Consider the following 11,977-nt stretch of genomic DNA (forward strand, 5'->3'; position numbering starts at 1 on the left):
GAGCCTGGGGGGTGGGGCAAGTAGGGAGAGGGGGATGCTTTTGCCAGTATACCCCCTCAGGTGTCAGATTTCAACCAAATGGTCTTTCCCCAGTGTCAGAAGAACAGGCAAAATTGTTGCTGAAGCCTAGAACTTCTGAAGCAGCTTTTGTTGTCAAAGTCATTCTGTAGGAATAGAAATTCTGTCTCTCAAAGAAAATGAAAGTGGCCTTCTTTGGGTAGGCAGTTGGCATACAGCATTGCTTGTGGAATGAATGATTCAGGTCCTGCTCTGATCAGCTTCCAAGGATGGTCTGCCTACACCTCCACATTGCAAGACTCTTGGGCCCTCCTTTAGCATACATTTGCACACTCCTAACTGATGTTAGTGTTAGGCACCTGGCACAGACCTAAGCCTATGCCTTCCCTTCTTGCCTAGGTGCATGTATATCTCCGGGGTACCTGGGACTGGGAAGACTGCCACTGTGCACGAGGTAATACACTGCTTGCAGCAGGCGGCCAAAGCAAATGAAGTTCCTCCCTTTCAATTCATTGAAGTCAATGGCATGAAGCTGACAGAGCCTCACCAAGTCTATGTGCAAATCTTGCAGGTAAGCAAAGCAGTTTGGGCTTTTTGGAAAATACAGTTTCTTGGTAGCACATGAAAAAAAAAGGTTTACTTAACTTTGTTCATATTACATATTTTCAACATGCCAGGCATTGCCCTCTGAGTCAAGATAGTAGCAAGGGCAAAGAAGGCAGAATTCCTACCCCCAAGGACCTTAAAGTTTAGGAGCTCGATATGAATTACTGGAAGCCAGTAATTATTAACATGGTGAAAACCATTTGCACACAGGAGGCAGTGTGGTAAACTACAGAAAAGGGTTAGAGGTAGGCCAGAGTTTGAACCTCGCTCTTTTGTTCATTAGCTGTCATCTTGTAACAGATAATGTCCAGTTATAAATAGAGGCATGCAGTCATGATTTTGGAGGGGCTTCTGGGGCCAGTCTGTTGCTCATTTGCATTTCAGTCCCACAGACTTTATTTTCTGTTCTGGTGCTTTTCTCTTACCAAGTTTAGGTTAGATTAGAGTGGAAGTCAGAGTATGGGATCCTGAAGTCCTCAGACTAAATAGCTTCCTCTGTTTGCAGATTTAACTTTAAGCCCAGTGGAGTAAGTCCTTATAGTTTACCATACCTGTTTTCCCCCCACTTCAGAAGATGACAGGCCAAAAGGCAACCGCTAACCATGCTGTAGAACTGCTGGCGAAGCAGTTTTGCACCCAAGGGTCCGCTCAGGAAACCACCGTGCTGCTTGTGGATGAGGTAAGGAAGTCCCCACAGGAGAACTGGAAAAGAGCGGCGTGGTTTTTGACTGCGATGTTCTGGGAACAAATCTGGGTGGGAGGGAAGTTCTGGCTCCTTCTTCATTCATCTGAGCCTGTTCTCTGGTGGCGAGAGGCATGTGTCCATGGACTTCCTCACTGCTCTGCTGATGTGGCCTGAGAAGCACATGCTGCTGAAGCAGGCGCAGGTCTTTACTTGGGGACCCTGGCTCGGTCTCTGTGGCCCTGCATCTCTCTCCATTTCCCTGGCAGCTCGACCTTCTGTGGACTCAGAAACAAGACATAATGTACAATCTCTTTGACTGGCCCACTCACAAGGAGGCACGGCTTGTGGTCCTGACCATTGCCAATACCATGGACCTGCCAGAGCGCATCATGATGAACCGGGTGTCAAGCCGGCTGGTAGGTCCTAGGGCCCATTCTCAAGCTGTTCATACAGATCTAGAAACTGGGCCAAGGAGCTCTGCAAAAGTGAATACATAGGAAACTAAAATAAATGGGAAAAGTAAGAAATATGGTTCCTAAAATTCTTATCATTTTAAATTGGAATTAAATATGTCACCATTGCACGAATTGCTACAAACACAACTTGATGTTCTGCTACCTGTGCACCCTTAAACTGCAGGGCCCTGGAGGTTTAATTATTTTTAAAATATATTTAAGCACTTACGCTTGCCAGGCAGTGTTAAATGCCTAGAGCATAGCAGTGAGCAAGATGGGCGTGGTCTCTGCCCTCCAGGACCCGTGGTTCTGCTTGAAGCACAGGTATTTACGAGCATGACTAGTGAAGCCAGGGGCCCTGCCTGTGCAGATCATGGAGCTGCAGATCCTCCCACCCACCCTCATTGGAGCACCTCTGCTTCTATCTACTCAGTGATTCTGGTAGAACTAAAGGATCTTTTAAACTAAATGGAAAGGCCCGACCGGTGTGGCTCAGTGGTTGAGCATTGACCCATGCACCAAGAGATCACCAGTTTAATTCCTGGGCACATGCCCAGGTTATGGGCCAAATCTCCAGTAGGGGGCATGCAGGAGGTGGCCAATCAATGTTCTATCTCATTGATGTTTCTCTCTCTCTCTAAAAATCAATAAAGAAAAAATAAATAAAAGAAGATAGGATCTTCTTTTGAAAAAAATAAATAAAGAAAGAATAAAAAAATAAAAATAAATAAAAAATAAGTGAAAAGTAGTTGAGACTACAACCCTAAGGGATACCACTGGCAGTGGTTAGTAACGAAGATCTGGAAGCAGTGGTGGTCCCAGCATGAAATCTGCACATTATTATATGGGACCTGGAAATGGGGTTTGGGGGTTAGTAGCTGACCTTCCACAAGGGCTGTCAGGGCAATCAGTGAACTTGTTTCTCTGTCATCTTGGCTCCCCAGGGTCTCACCAGGATGTCTTTCCAGCCCTATACTTATAGGCAGCTACAGCAGATTGTAGTGTCCCGACTCAAAGATTTAAAGGCCTTTGAGGATGATGCCATTCAGTTGGTAGCCAGAAAGGTAAGTCAGCCTCGGGGAGCTCCTAGCTATACCCCACAAAACATTGGGCAATTCTTTGCTGAGCACCTGTTTGTATGAGGTCCTGTGCTGGGTGCTCTGAGGGTGAAAAGAAATTTAGGAAGTCCAGTAAAAGCAAACATAAAAAGTAGAAATAAAATTCTGAAAAATTCCTGAAATGTTCTTATTGTATAATTGATTAGGGGGGCATGACTATGGTGGACTTATATACAAATGAAAATTAACTGATTCAGGGAGCAGGCAGTTTTGTATAATGAAAAGGGCAGAATAGTTAGATAGACAAACCTTGTTTGAATTAAGACTCTGAAACTTAATAGGCATGTGGAAGTTTCTAGGAAAGTTACTTTAAAACTTTCTGAGCCTCGCCCTGGCCGGTTTGGCTCAGGGGTTAGAGCGTCGGCCCTCAGACCAGAGAGGCCTGGTTTGGGTTCCCGCTAAGGGCATGTGCCTCGGTTGCAGTTTGTCCCCAGCGCTGGTTGGAACCAGGAGTTGGGTGGGTTGCAGCCAGTCGATGTGTCTCTCACATTGATGTTTCTCTCTCTCTTTCTTCCTCTCTCCCTCCCCCTCTATCTCAAGATAAATGCAAAAATGTCCTCAGGTAAGGGAGAAAAAAAATTAAAACTTCCTGAGCCTCTGTTTACTTCTGAAAAATGGGAATAATACTAGCTACCTCACAGGATCATTGTGAGAATAAAATTCAGTGATATCTACAATGTACCTAGGAAGATACATACTCCATGATCGGTATGAGATTTGAACAATACCAAATGAGATTCCACTAAGAAAGGCTACTGAGGAATAAAGTGGATTAAATATCTCCCTCAAGCTGAACGCAAGAGACCACACAGCTACAGTATTTCAGCACTTAAAAGAATTATAAACCTATTTCTAGTGTCTTGCCTGAGATGATGTGACCTCTGAATGCCTATAGCAGCATCACATGTCTGTTATACCTGCTAAGGACTGGCGCCTTGCTGTGTTAGGTTATGTAGTCAATGAACCAGATAGGTGCTTCTCTCCAGGCTCTGCTTTCTTTTTTTTTTTTCAATCCTCACTCGAGGACATTTTTCCATTTTTTGTTCAGACAGAGTGGGAGAGGGGGAGAGAGAGAGAGAGAAACATTGATGTGAAAGGGACACATCGAGTGGCTGCCTCCCACGTGACCCAACCAGGGCCAGGGACAAACTGCAACTGAGGTATGTGCCCTTAGCGGGAACCAAACCCAGGCCTCTCTGGACACAGGCCGACGCTCTAACCGCTGAGCCAAACCGGCCAGGGCCCAAGCTCTGCTTTCTAAAAGAGATCCTCTATTGCTATCATGCTATTTCAAAAAAAATTTTTTTCCTTTCTGAATGGTCCTTTTTTATACCATCCTATTTGTTTGAGGTTGTCTTCTTCCTTTTCCTCCAACATGCTTTTGTCTGTTGGTTTAGCTTGCATTGTTACTTTCCTCAGCTGTCTTGGTTGTCCACATATGTGTAAGAGAGAAGATTACAAAGCTTATTGGGAGCTCTAAGCATGTGAGTGGAGCTTTCTTCACTTAGAGCTTCACTAGGATAATCTGATTGGGCCAATTTTAGTTGTCTTCCATTGGGATTGTCAGATATCCCATAGTAGGCTTCCTGTGTCCTGCCTGGAAGGCAGTGTTCTGGGGGTGGGAGAGGTGGGCTGGACCCAGAGTTCAGCATGCACACAAGGGACATTCCTTTCTCTGCAACAATTCCTAGTGTCCCTGGTCTAGAGACTTTGTTCATGCTTGAGAATAAATCTTGAGCCCTGGCCGGTTTGGCTCAGCGGTTAGAGCGTCGGCCTGTGGACTGAAGAGTCTTGGGTTCGGTTCCCACTAAGGGCACGCACCTCGGTTGCGGTTTGTCCCTGCTCCGGTTGGAGTCGTGTGGGTGGCAACCACTCGATGTGTCTTTCTCACATTGATGTTTCTCTATCTCTTCCTCCCTCTCTCTCTCCCGCTCTATCTGAAGATAAATGCAAAAAAAAAAAAAGTGGGGGAGGAGAATAAATCTTGGGTTTCCTGCCATGGTATAAGAGGGACTATCTCTAGGGCAAAGAGTTTAATAGAAACAGTACAAATTAATAAGGCACAAAATTTGCTCACAGAGCCCTAAACTGTCCCTTCTCTCAGTGGACCTCATATTTGTCCCACAGCATAAAATAGGAGAAGATTTAGGGCAAGGGTCAGCAAACATTCTGTGAAGGGCCAGGTAGTAAATGTTTTAGTCTTTGCAGGCCATAATAGTCTGCTACTGCTAGTCAAGTCTGCCCTTGTATCACCAAAAGCAGCTGTGCACAATAGGTAAAGGAATATACATAGTTGAGTTCTGATAAAATTTTATATACAAAAACATGTGGCCTGGCCGGTGTGGCTCAGTGGTTGAGCATCAACCCACGCACCAACAGGTGCCCGGTTGGATTCCCAGTCAGGGCACATGCCCAGATTGTGAGCCCAATCCCCATTTGGGGGCATGCAGGAGGTGGCCAATCGATGTTCTCTCTTGTTGATGTTTCTATCTCCCTCAAAGAAAAAAAAACATGTGGCAGGCCATAGTTTGTTTACTCCTGGTCTAGGGCACCAATTTCTTTCTTTTTTCAAATATGTTTTTATTTTTTAGAGAGAGAGAAATATCGATGTGAGAGAGAAACATCATTTGGCTGTCTTCTGCACTCCCCCTACTGGGTATCAAGCCCGCAACCTGGGCATGTGCCCTGACTGGGCATCAAACCAGGACCTCAGTTCATGGGACGATGCTCAATCCACTGAGCTACACCTGCCAGGCAGGGCACCAGTTTCTTAACCACTCCTTTAATTTAGCCAAACTTTCCCCTTTATCTCCAGTTTCAATACCATTAAATCTGAGCATTTTGTAGATTTGTAGTATAATTTAGATTTGCTCTTAGATTCTTTTTTTTTTTTTTTTTTTAATCCTCACCCGAGGATATTTTTCCATTTTTTGTACAGATAGAGTGGGAGGGAGAGAGAGGAAGGGAGAGAGAGACAGAAACATCGATGTGAAGGGACACATCGAGTGGCTGCCACCCGCACGACCAACCAGGGCCGGGGACAAACTGCAACCGAAGTACATGCCCTTAGCGGGAACCGAACCCGGGTCTCTCCGGACCGCAGGCCGACGCTCTAACCGCTGAGCCAAACCGGCCAGGGCTGCTCTTAGATTCTTTATTACTGCTTAGGAATTGGATTTCTTCATTTGCTAAATCAACCACTACTCGGCACCTTCTTTCCAACTGTAGAACTATACTGGGCACATTTCTCTCTTCATACAGGGAATGAGAACCCTTACGTTTTCAGATGTTTCAATGTGATCGTGGGGCACGGGTCTCTTATAGATTTCATTTCCCTAATATTAAAGCTGGGAATTTCTGCCTTTTCCACTGTGGAATTATTTGTAAAACCAAGACAAAAGTTGGAACTCAGGGAAGAGTCCCAGGCACAGTAAAATGTTATGTGCTGCATAGTGACATTTTGGTCATTGAAGGACTGCATACACGATGGTGGACCATAAAATAACGGAGCTGAAAAGTCCCTACTGCCTGGTGATGGAATGTAGCACAACACATTACTCACGTGTTTGTGGTAATGCCGTTGTAAACAAACCTACCGCGCTGCCAACTGTATGAACAAGTAGCATATACAATTATGTGCAGTGCACAATACTTGATAATGATAATAAAAGACTTAATAGTTTATGTATTTACTATACTATTCATCATTATTTCTACTTAACAAAAGACTATACCATATAGGTGTGTGTAAGTGCACTCTGATACTTGCACAGTGACAAAATGGCCTCATGATGCATTTCTCAGAATGTATCCCCATTGTTAAGCAGCACGTTGCCTGTGAGCATGGGCTTCCTCCAGCTTCCCAACCAGAACTAAGTGCTTAACTTTAGGCTTAAGTCTATTCTCAGTAACACCTTTTGTTTTTTAGCTGAATACAGAATCTGTTGTTTTTTCTCTTGGGCTGATATGGCAAGGGGACCTTAAGGAAGAAAATGATCCCTCTTGTAGGTAGCAGCCCTCTCTGGAGATGCACGACGCTGCCTGGACATCTGTAGGCGTGCCACCGAGATCTGTGAATTCTCCTGCCAGAAGCCTGGCTCCCCTGGCCTGGTCACTGTAGCCCACTTACTGCAAGCAGTAGATGAGATGTTTTCATCATCATACATCACTGCTATCAAGTAAGATGCTTCTGCTTCCTGACCTTGAACTCTCTTTGGAAAACCACTGGAGAGGGCCATAGTCTGGGAAGGCCATGGAAGCATGTTTCCCTTTCAAAGCCTTTGCTCATTCAGTGTGTATTTACTGAAGATACTGCCCTTTTTCTTACGGGGCATGGTCAGGAATGTAAACCTAGTATGTAATAGGAGACTTTCTATGAATTGTGTTGCACTGTAGGTGTTTAATAAAGTGCTGTGGGAACAAGAAAAAGGCTAGTTGTCTCACACTGATATACTCAGCTCATGGAATGGGGGTTCTTTAATCTTTCTAGATGTAGTTGCTGTGTTCCCTTCTAAAGTGGCATTTATTATATCATTTTAAGACTTTGGGAGGGTAGAGGGACCCTTACCGAGTAATATAGGAGGAAGTAGTCCCCAGTATTTTCCTGTCTCTAAAGATGCAGAAAGGCTTTATTTGGCATTCCTGTCAGTGCTGGTGCAACCACTTACTGAGAATCCACATCTTCATTTTCTTTAAGAAATTCCTCTATTATGGAACAGAGCTTCCTGAGAGCGATCCTTGCAGAGTTCCGTCGATCAGGACTGGAGGAAGCAACATTTCAACAGGTGATCAACCTCCTTTTCTTCAAATCTTCTAGATTTTGGCCTGGTGCCTTTAAAATATGTGTGAGTTTCAATCACTGTGTAACAGTCTGTCTGTATTTTGTGACATCCTGATAATGCTAAAGAATATCAAACCAGCACCTTTTTTTTTTTTAATATGTTTTTACTAATTTTTTGAGAGGAAGAGAGAGCAACAGAGATACATTGATCAGCTGCCTCTTGCACACCCCCTACTGGGGATCGAGTCTGAAATTCAGGCATGTGCCCTGACTGGGAATCAAACTGGGGCTTCTCAGTCCATAGGACGATACTCAATCTACTGAACCACACCGGCCCAGCGCCAGCACCTATTTTTATGTGATATTTTATTGAGTTGCATAAAAAGAGACCTTTAGCAACTGGTTTCAAATATGAACAAAAGTCACTGTCCTGATACAACTTTATTTGGTGTAGTGGGGGCAAGGCTTTCAGAATGAGCCATGTTTAAAATCACAAAGATCAATCCAAACATTCTTTGAGCATAGTTTAAATTATGTTGAGTAGCCCTGGCCAGTTTGGCTCAGCGGTTGAGCATTGGCCTGCAGGCCAGAGAGCCCCAGGTTCGGTTCCTGATAAGGGCACGTACCACAAAAAAAAAAAAAAAAAAGAATGAATGAATAAAAGGAAGCATGAGGGCTTTATGCCTTAGTGGTTTATTTACAACTGGTGTCCATAGGCAATGGGCTCCCTTAGAAGATGAATTGTTAAAGGTCTGTGAGCGTGTACTTGGGAATATGTATGTCTGTATATGAGTATGTTTTAGACATATAGAAAATTGTACCACTTTAAAGTTTGTTTTTTTTAAATATGTTTTTATTGATTTTTTTAGAGAGCAATGGAGAGATGGATACATCAATGAGAAAGATAAACATTGATCGGTTGCCTCCTGTACATCTCCTACTGGGGATTGAGCCCGCAACCCAGGCATGTGCCCTGACTGGGAATCGAACTGACTAGGGCTTCTCAGTCCACTGAGCCACACTGGTTGGGTGCCCATTATTTTTTTTCTACAACCTCAAGCAGCTCTTCTACAGAGAGTGATTTTCATTTTAGTTTGTAAACATTTTCTGAACCTCTATAATGTGTCCTTAACTGTGTTGTGAACCAGGACCCCCAATCTCAATTGGTTAATATCCTTGCTCCTGACAAGCTCCCTGTATGGGTGGGGTTGGGGGTAGGGATAGACATAGTTAGAAGAGAGAGTGCCCAGAAACTACTGTAGACTTACCTGACCCACTTGGGGCTTTAGGATAGGTATCTACGTTTCTGTCTACCCTCCTGCCTCTATTTATTCAGTATTGTGTCTGTGCCTCTGCTTTTCCAAGGGTCATGCCTGGGCATGTACACTGTGTCTGCTAAGGAAAATGTCTTATAGCAAAATTTGACTTGAATTATGACAACCTCAGTTGTGGATCTCAGCCCCTGGATACCAGCACTTTTTGTATAACAATTTCGGTAGTAGATACTTTATATCCATTAACTCAAGAGATATTATAATACATTTAATAAATAAAACTGAAGTTCAAAAAGTGAGATAACTTGCCCAGGGTCTCTTATTTAGGTATTTGCTAGAACCAGGATTCAGACCTGCTATCCTCTGGTTCTGAAGTCAGTATTCTGCCTTTCATTTGTGTCCCATTGGGGCAACCTTTGATACTTCCCAGGGTGTTAAGTATCCTGGCCACAAAGTGTTGGATTTCCCTAAAAGAAGAAATAAATCATCAGATACAAACCCAGGACTACCTTTCCTCCCTTAACCTTTCTGGCAGCTGACTGCGGATTTCCTTTTTGTTTCTAGGTATACAGGCAACACGTGGAACTGTGCAGGATGGAGGGACTCCCATACCCCACCATGTCAGAGACCATGGCAGTGTGCTCTCACCTGGGCTCCTGCCGCCTGCTCCTTGTGGAGCCCAGCAGGAATGACATGCTCCTTCGTGTGCGACTCAACATTAGCCAGGGTGATGTGCTGTATGCCCTGAAAGAAGAGTGAAGAACTTACCAAGGGGGGACTGTGAGCTGCTGTTTTTAAAGAGTCCAATTTCTTTTTCTAAGCACATGGAATTGTTTTGTCAAAGTATACTGAAAGGAAATGGCTACCATGTGGTTTGGAATTTTCTATTAAACAATTTGTTTTTCCAGCCTTTGGGAAATGTGTGGTCATTACAAATATCAGATTATAAAACCAAATAGGCCCTTCCTCTGACTTTTATTTCTGTTAATAGCCCCACCATTTATTTATTTACTTACTTCTCTTTTAGATAGAGTGGGAGGGAGGGAGAGGAAGAGAAACATCTATGTGAGAGAGACACATCAGTTGGTTGCCTCCTGCACAACCCAGACTGAGCTGGGGATTGAACCTGCAACTGAGCTATGTGCCCTTGACTTGGAATTGAACCCACAACTCTTTGGTCCAAGGGCCAATGCTCTAACCACTGAGAAAACCAGCCAGGGCCCCACCATTTATTTAATGGTAACATATCATGTATATAAAGCATACAATAACTTATATTGATATAAAATACTTTGGGGAGAATATGTAAGAAACTGGTTATACTGGTTGCCTCTGGGAAAGAAATGGATGGCAACGATTAGGAGTTAGAAGAAGACTTTCACTGTATATCATTATGTATCTTTTCACTTTTGAATGATGTGACTAAAACAAGCTTAGTTTATAAAAAAGAAATGCTGGAAATATCAGTAATAAGGAATCCCTAGCAACAAATAGCTAGAAAATGTAAATTTTACAAAGGTACCGTATAGCCCTGGCTGGTTTGGTTCAGTGGTTAGAGTGTAGGCCTGCAGACTGAAGCGTCTCCAGTTCAGTCCCCAGCCCCTGTTGGGGTTGTGTGGGAGGCAATCAATTGATGTGTCTCTCTCACATCAGTGATTCTCTCTTTCCTCCCCCCTTTCCGCACTCTAAAAATCAATCAAAAACTATTCGTGGATGAGGATTAACTAACTAACTAACCAAATAAATAAATAAATAAGCCCTGGCCAGTTTGGCTCAGCGGTTGGAGCATCGGCCTGCGGACCAGAGAGTCCTGGGTTCGGTTCCCGCTAGGGGCACATACCAAAAAATGAATGAATGAATGAATGAATAAAAATGCCATATATCAAAAGAACAAATCTTTAAATGAAAAAGACAAAAAGTTGGTACAGAAAATATTAGGAACCTAGGAATAAAGTTAATAAAGAGCTGTAATTTCTGAATAGAAATCACTTCCAATAAAAATCTTGGCAGATTTTTTTTGTATAACTTTGCAAATTAATTCTAATGTTTATATGGAAGCCAACAATGGGATAAACTGTCATCTGAAGCCTCCTCGTGGGAAACACACACCTGTGTAATAATAGTCCTGCCAGAAACGTTTGACCTGAATCTGTTGATGAAAAAATTATGAGGTAAATCAAAATTGAGAGGAAAATATTCCACAAAGCAGCTGTTCTTTTTCAAAAATGTCAATACCACAGTCCTGGCCGGTTTGGCTCAGAGGTTAGAGATTGGCCTGTGGACCAGAGAGTTCCGGGTTCGGTTACCACTAGGGGCATGTACCAAAAAAATATAAACTAAAATAAAAATTTTTTAAAAAGTGTCAATACCACAAAAGACAAAAACAAAATGAAGGAACTATTCTAAACTAAAGGAAATAGAGAAATGAGAGCTAACTGTGCTATGAATCTTGATTGGGTTGTATATTTAAGAGATACAAATAATTATATATATTGTGGACATCTCCTATGGACACAATCATAATAATAGCATTATGTAAATGTTAAATCTTGTGAGTGATAAATTGTGTAGGAGAATGTCTTAGTTCTTAGAATCATGATGAAATGTCTGAAATTCTCATAGTTCAGGAAAAAATGCACAGGTATGTATATACACATTTATAACTGCATATAATGGACTGAGGATCAGTTATCAGAGTATTTTAAAGAATTAAACAATTTTTAAAAAGTGAAAATGGTTGCCCGACCAGTGTGGCTCAATGGACTGAGCGTCATCCCATGGACTGAGGTCCCAGTTCAATTCCCAGTCAGGGCATATTCCCGCCTTGTGGCTAGATCCCCAGTAGGGGGTGTGCAGGAGGCAGCCCATTGATGTTTCTCTCTCACATCGATATTTCTGTCTCCCTTCCTCTCTAAAAAACTCAGTAACATATTTTTTTTAAAAGTAAAAATGGGAAAGTAAGTCACCCACAGAAGAAGAAACACAGTGACCAGCAAAATGGAAAAAGTAAAAGTGGCCTGCAAGTCAAAACCCTTTCACAT

General features: G+C 43.0%; 1 protein-coding gene across 9 annotated transcripts in view; it reads left to right on the top strand.

The window, feature by feature from the left end:
* Nucleotides 1-9,754, top strand: part of ORC1 (origin recognition complex subunit 1) — a 32,841-nt gene extending 23,087 nt beyond the window's left edge. For 4 of the 9 annotated variants that reach the window (XM_036256742.1, XM_036256741.1, XM_036256743.1 and 1 more), the window contains 7 exons: nt 418-589; nt 1,196-1,303; nt 1,576-1,725; nt 2,709-2,828; nt 6,891-7,060; nt 7,579-7,666; nt 9,501-9,752. In XM_036256742.1, coding sequence (XP_036112635.1) covers nt 418-589; nt 1,196-1,303; nt 1,576-1,725; nt 2,709-2,828; nt 6,891-7,060; nt 7,579-7,666; nt 9,501-9,695 — 1,003 coding nt within the window. In that variant the 3' untranslated portion in view covers nt 9,696-9,752. Of the gene's footprint in view, nt 1-417; nt 590-1,195; nt 1,304-1,575; nt 1,726-2,708; nt 2,829-6,856; nt 7,061-7,578; nt 7,667-9,500 lie in introns of those variants that run through there. The other 5 variants (XM_036256746.1, XM_036256739.1, XM_036256738.1 and 2 more) reach the window with 4 other exon arrangements.
* Nucleotides 9,755-11,977: the final 2,223 nt, after the last annotated feature.

Source organism: Molossus molossus, unplaced genomic scaffold, assembly GCF_014108415.1.
Source record: "Molossus molossus isolate mMolMol1 unplaced genomic scaffold, mMolMol1.p scaffold_m16_p_12, whole genome shotgun sequence".
Lineage (NCBI taxonomy): Eukaryota > Metazoa > Chordata > Mammalia > Chiroptera > Molossidae > Molossus > Molossus molossus.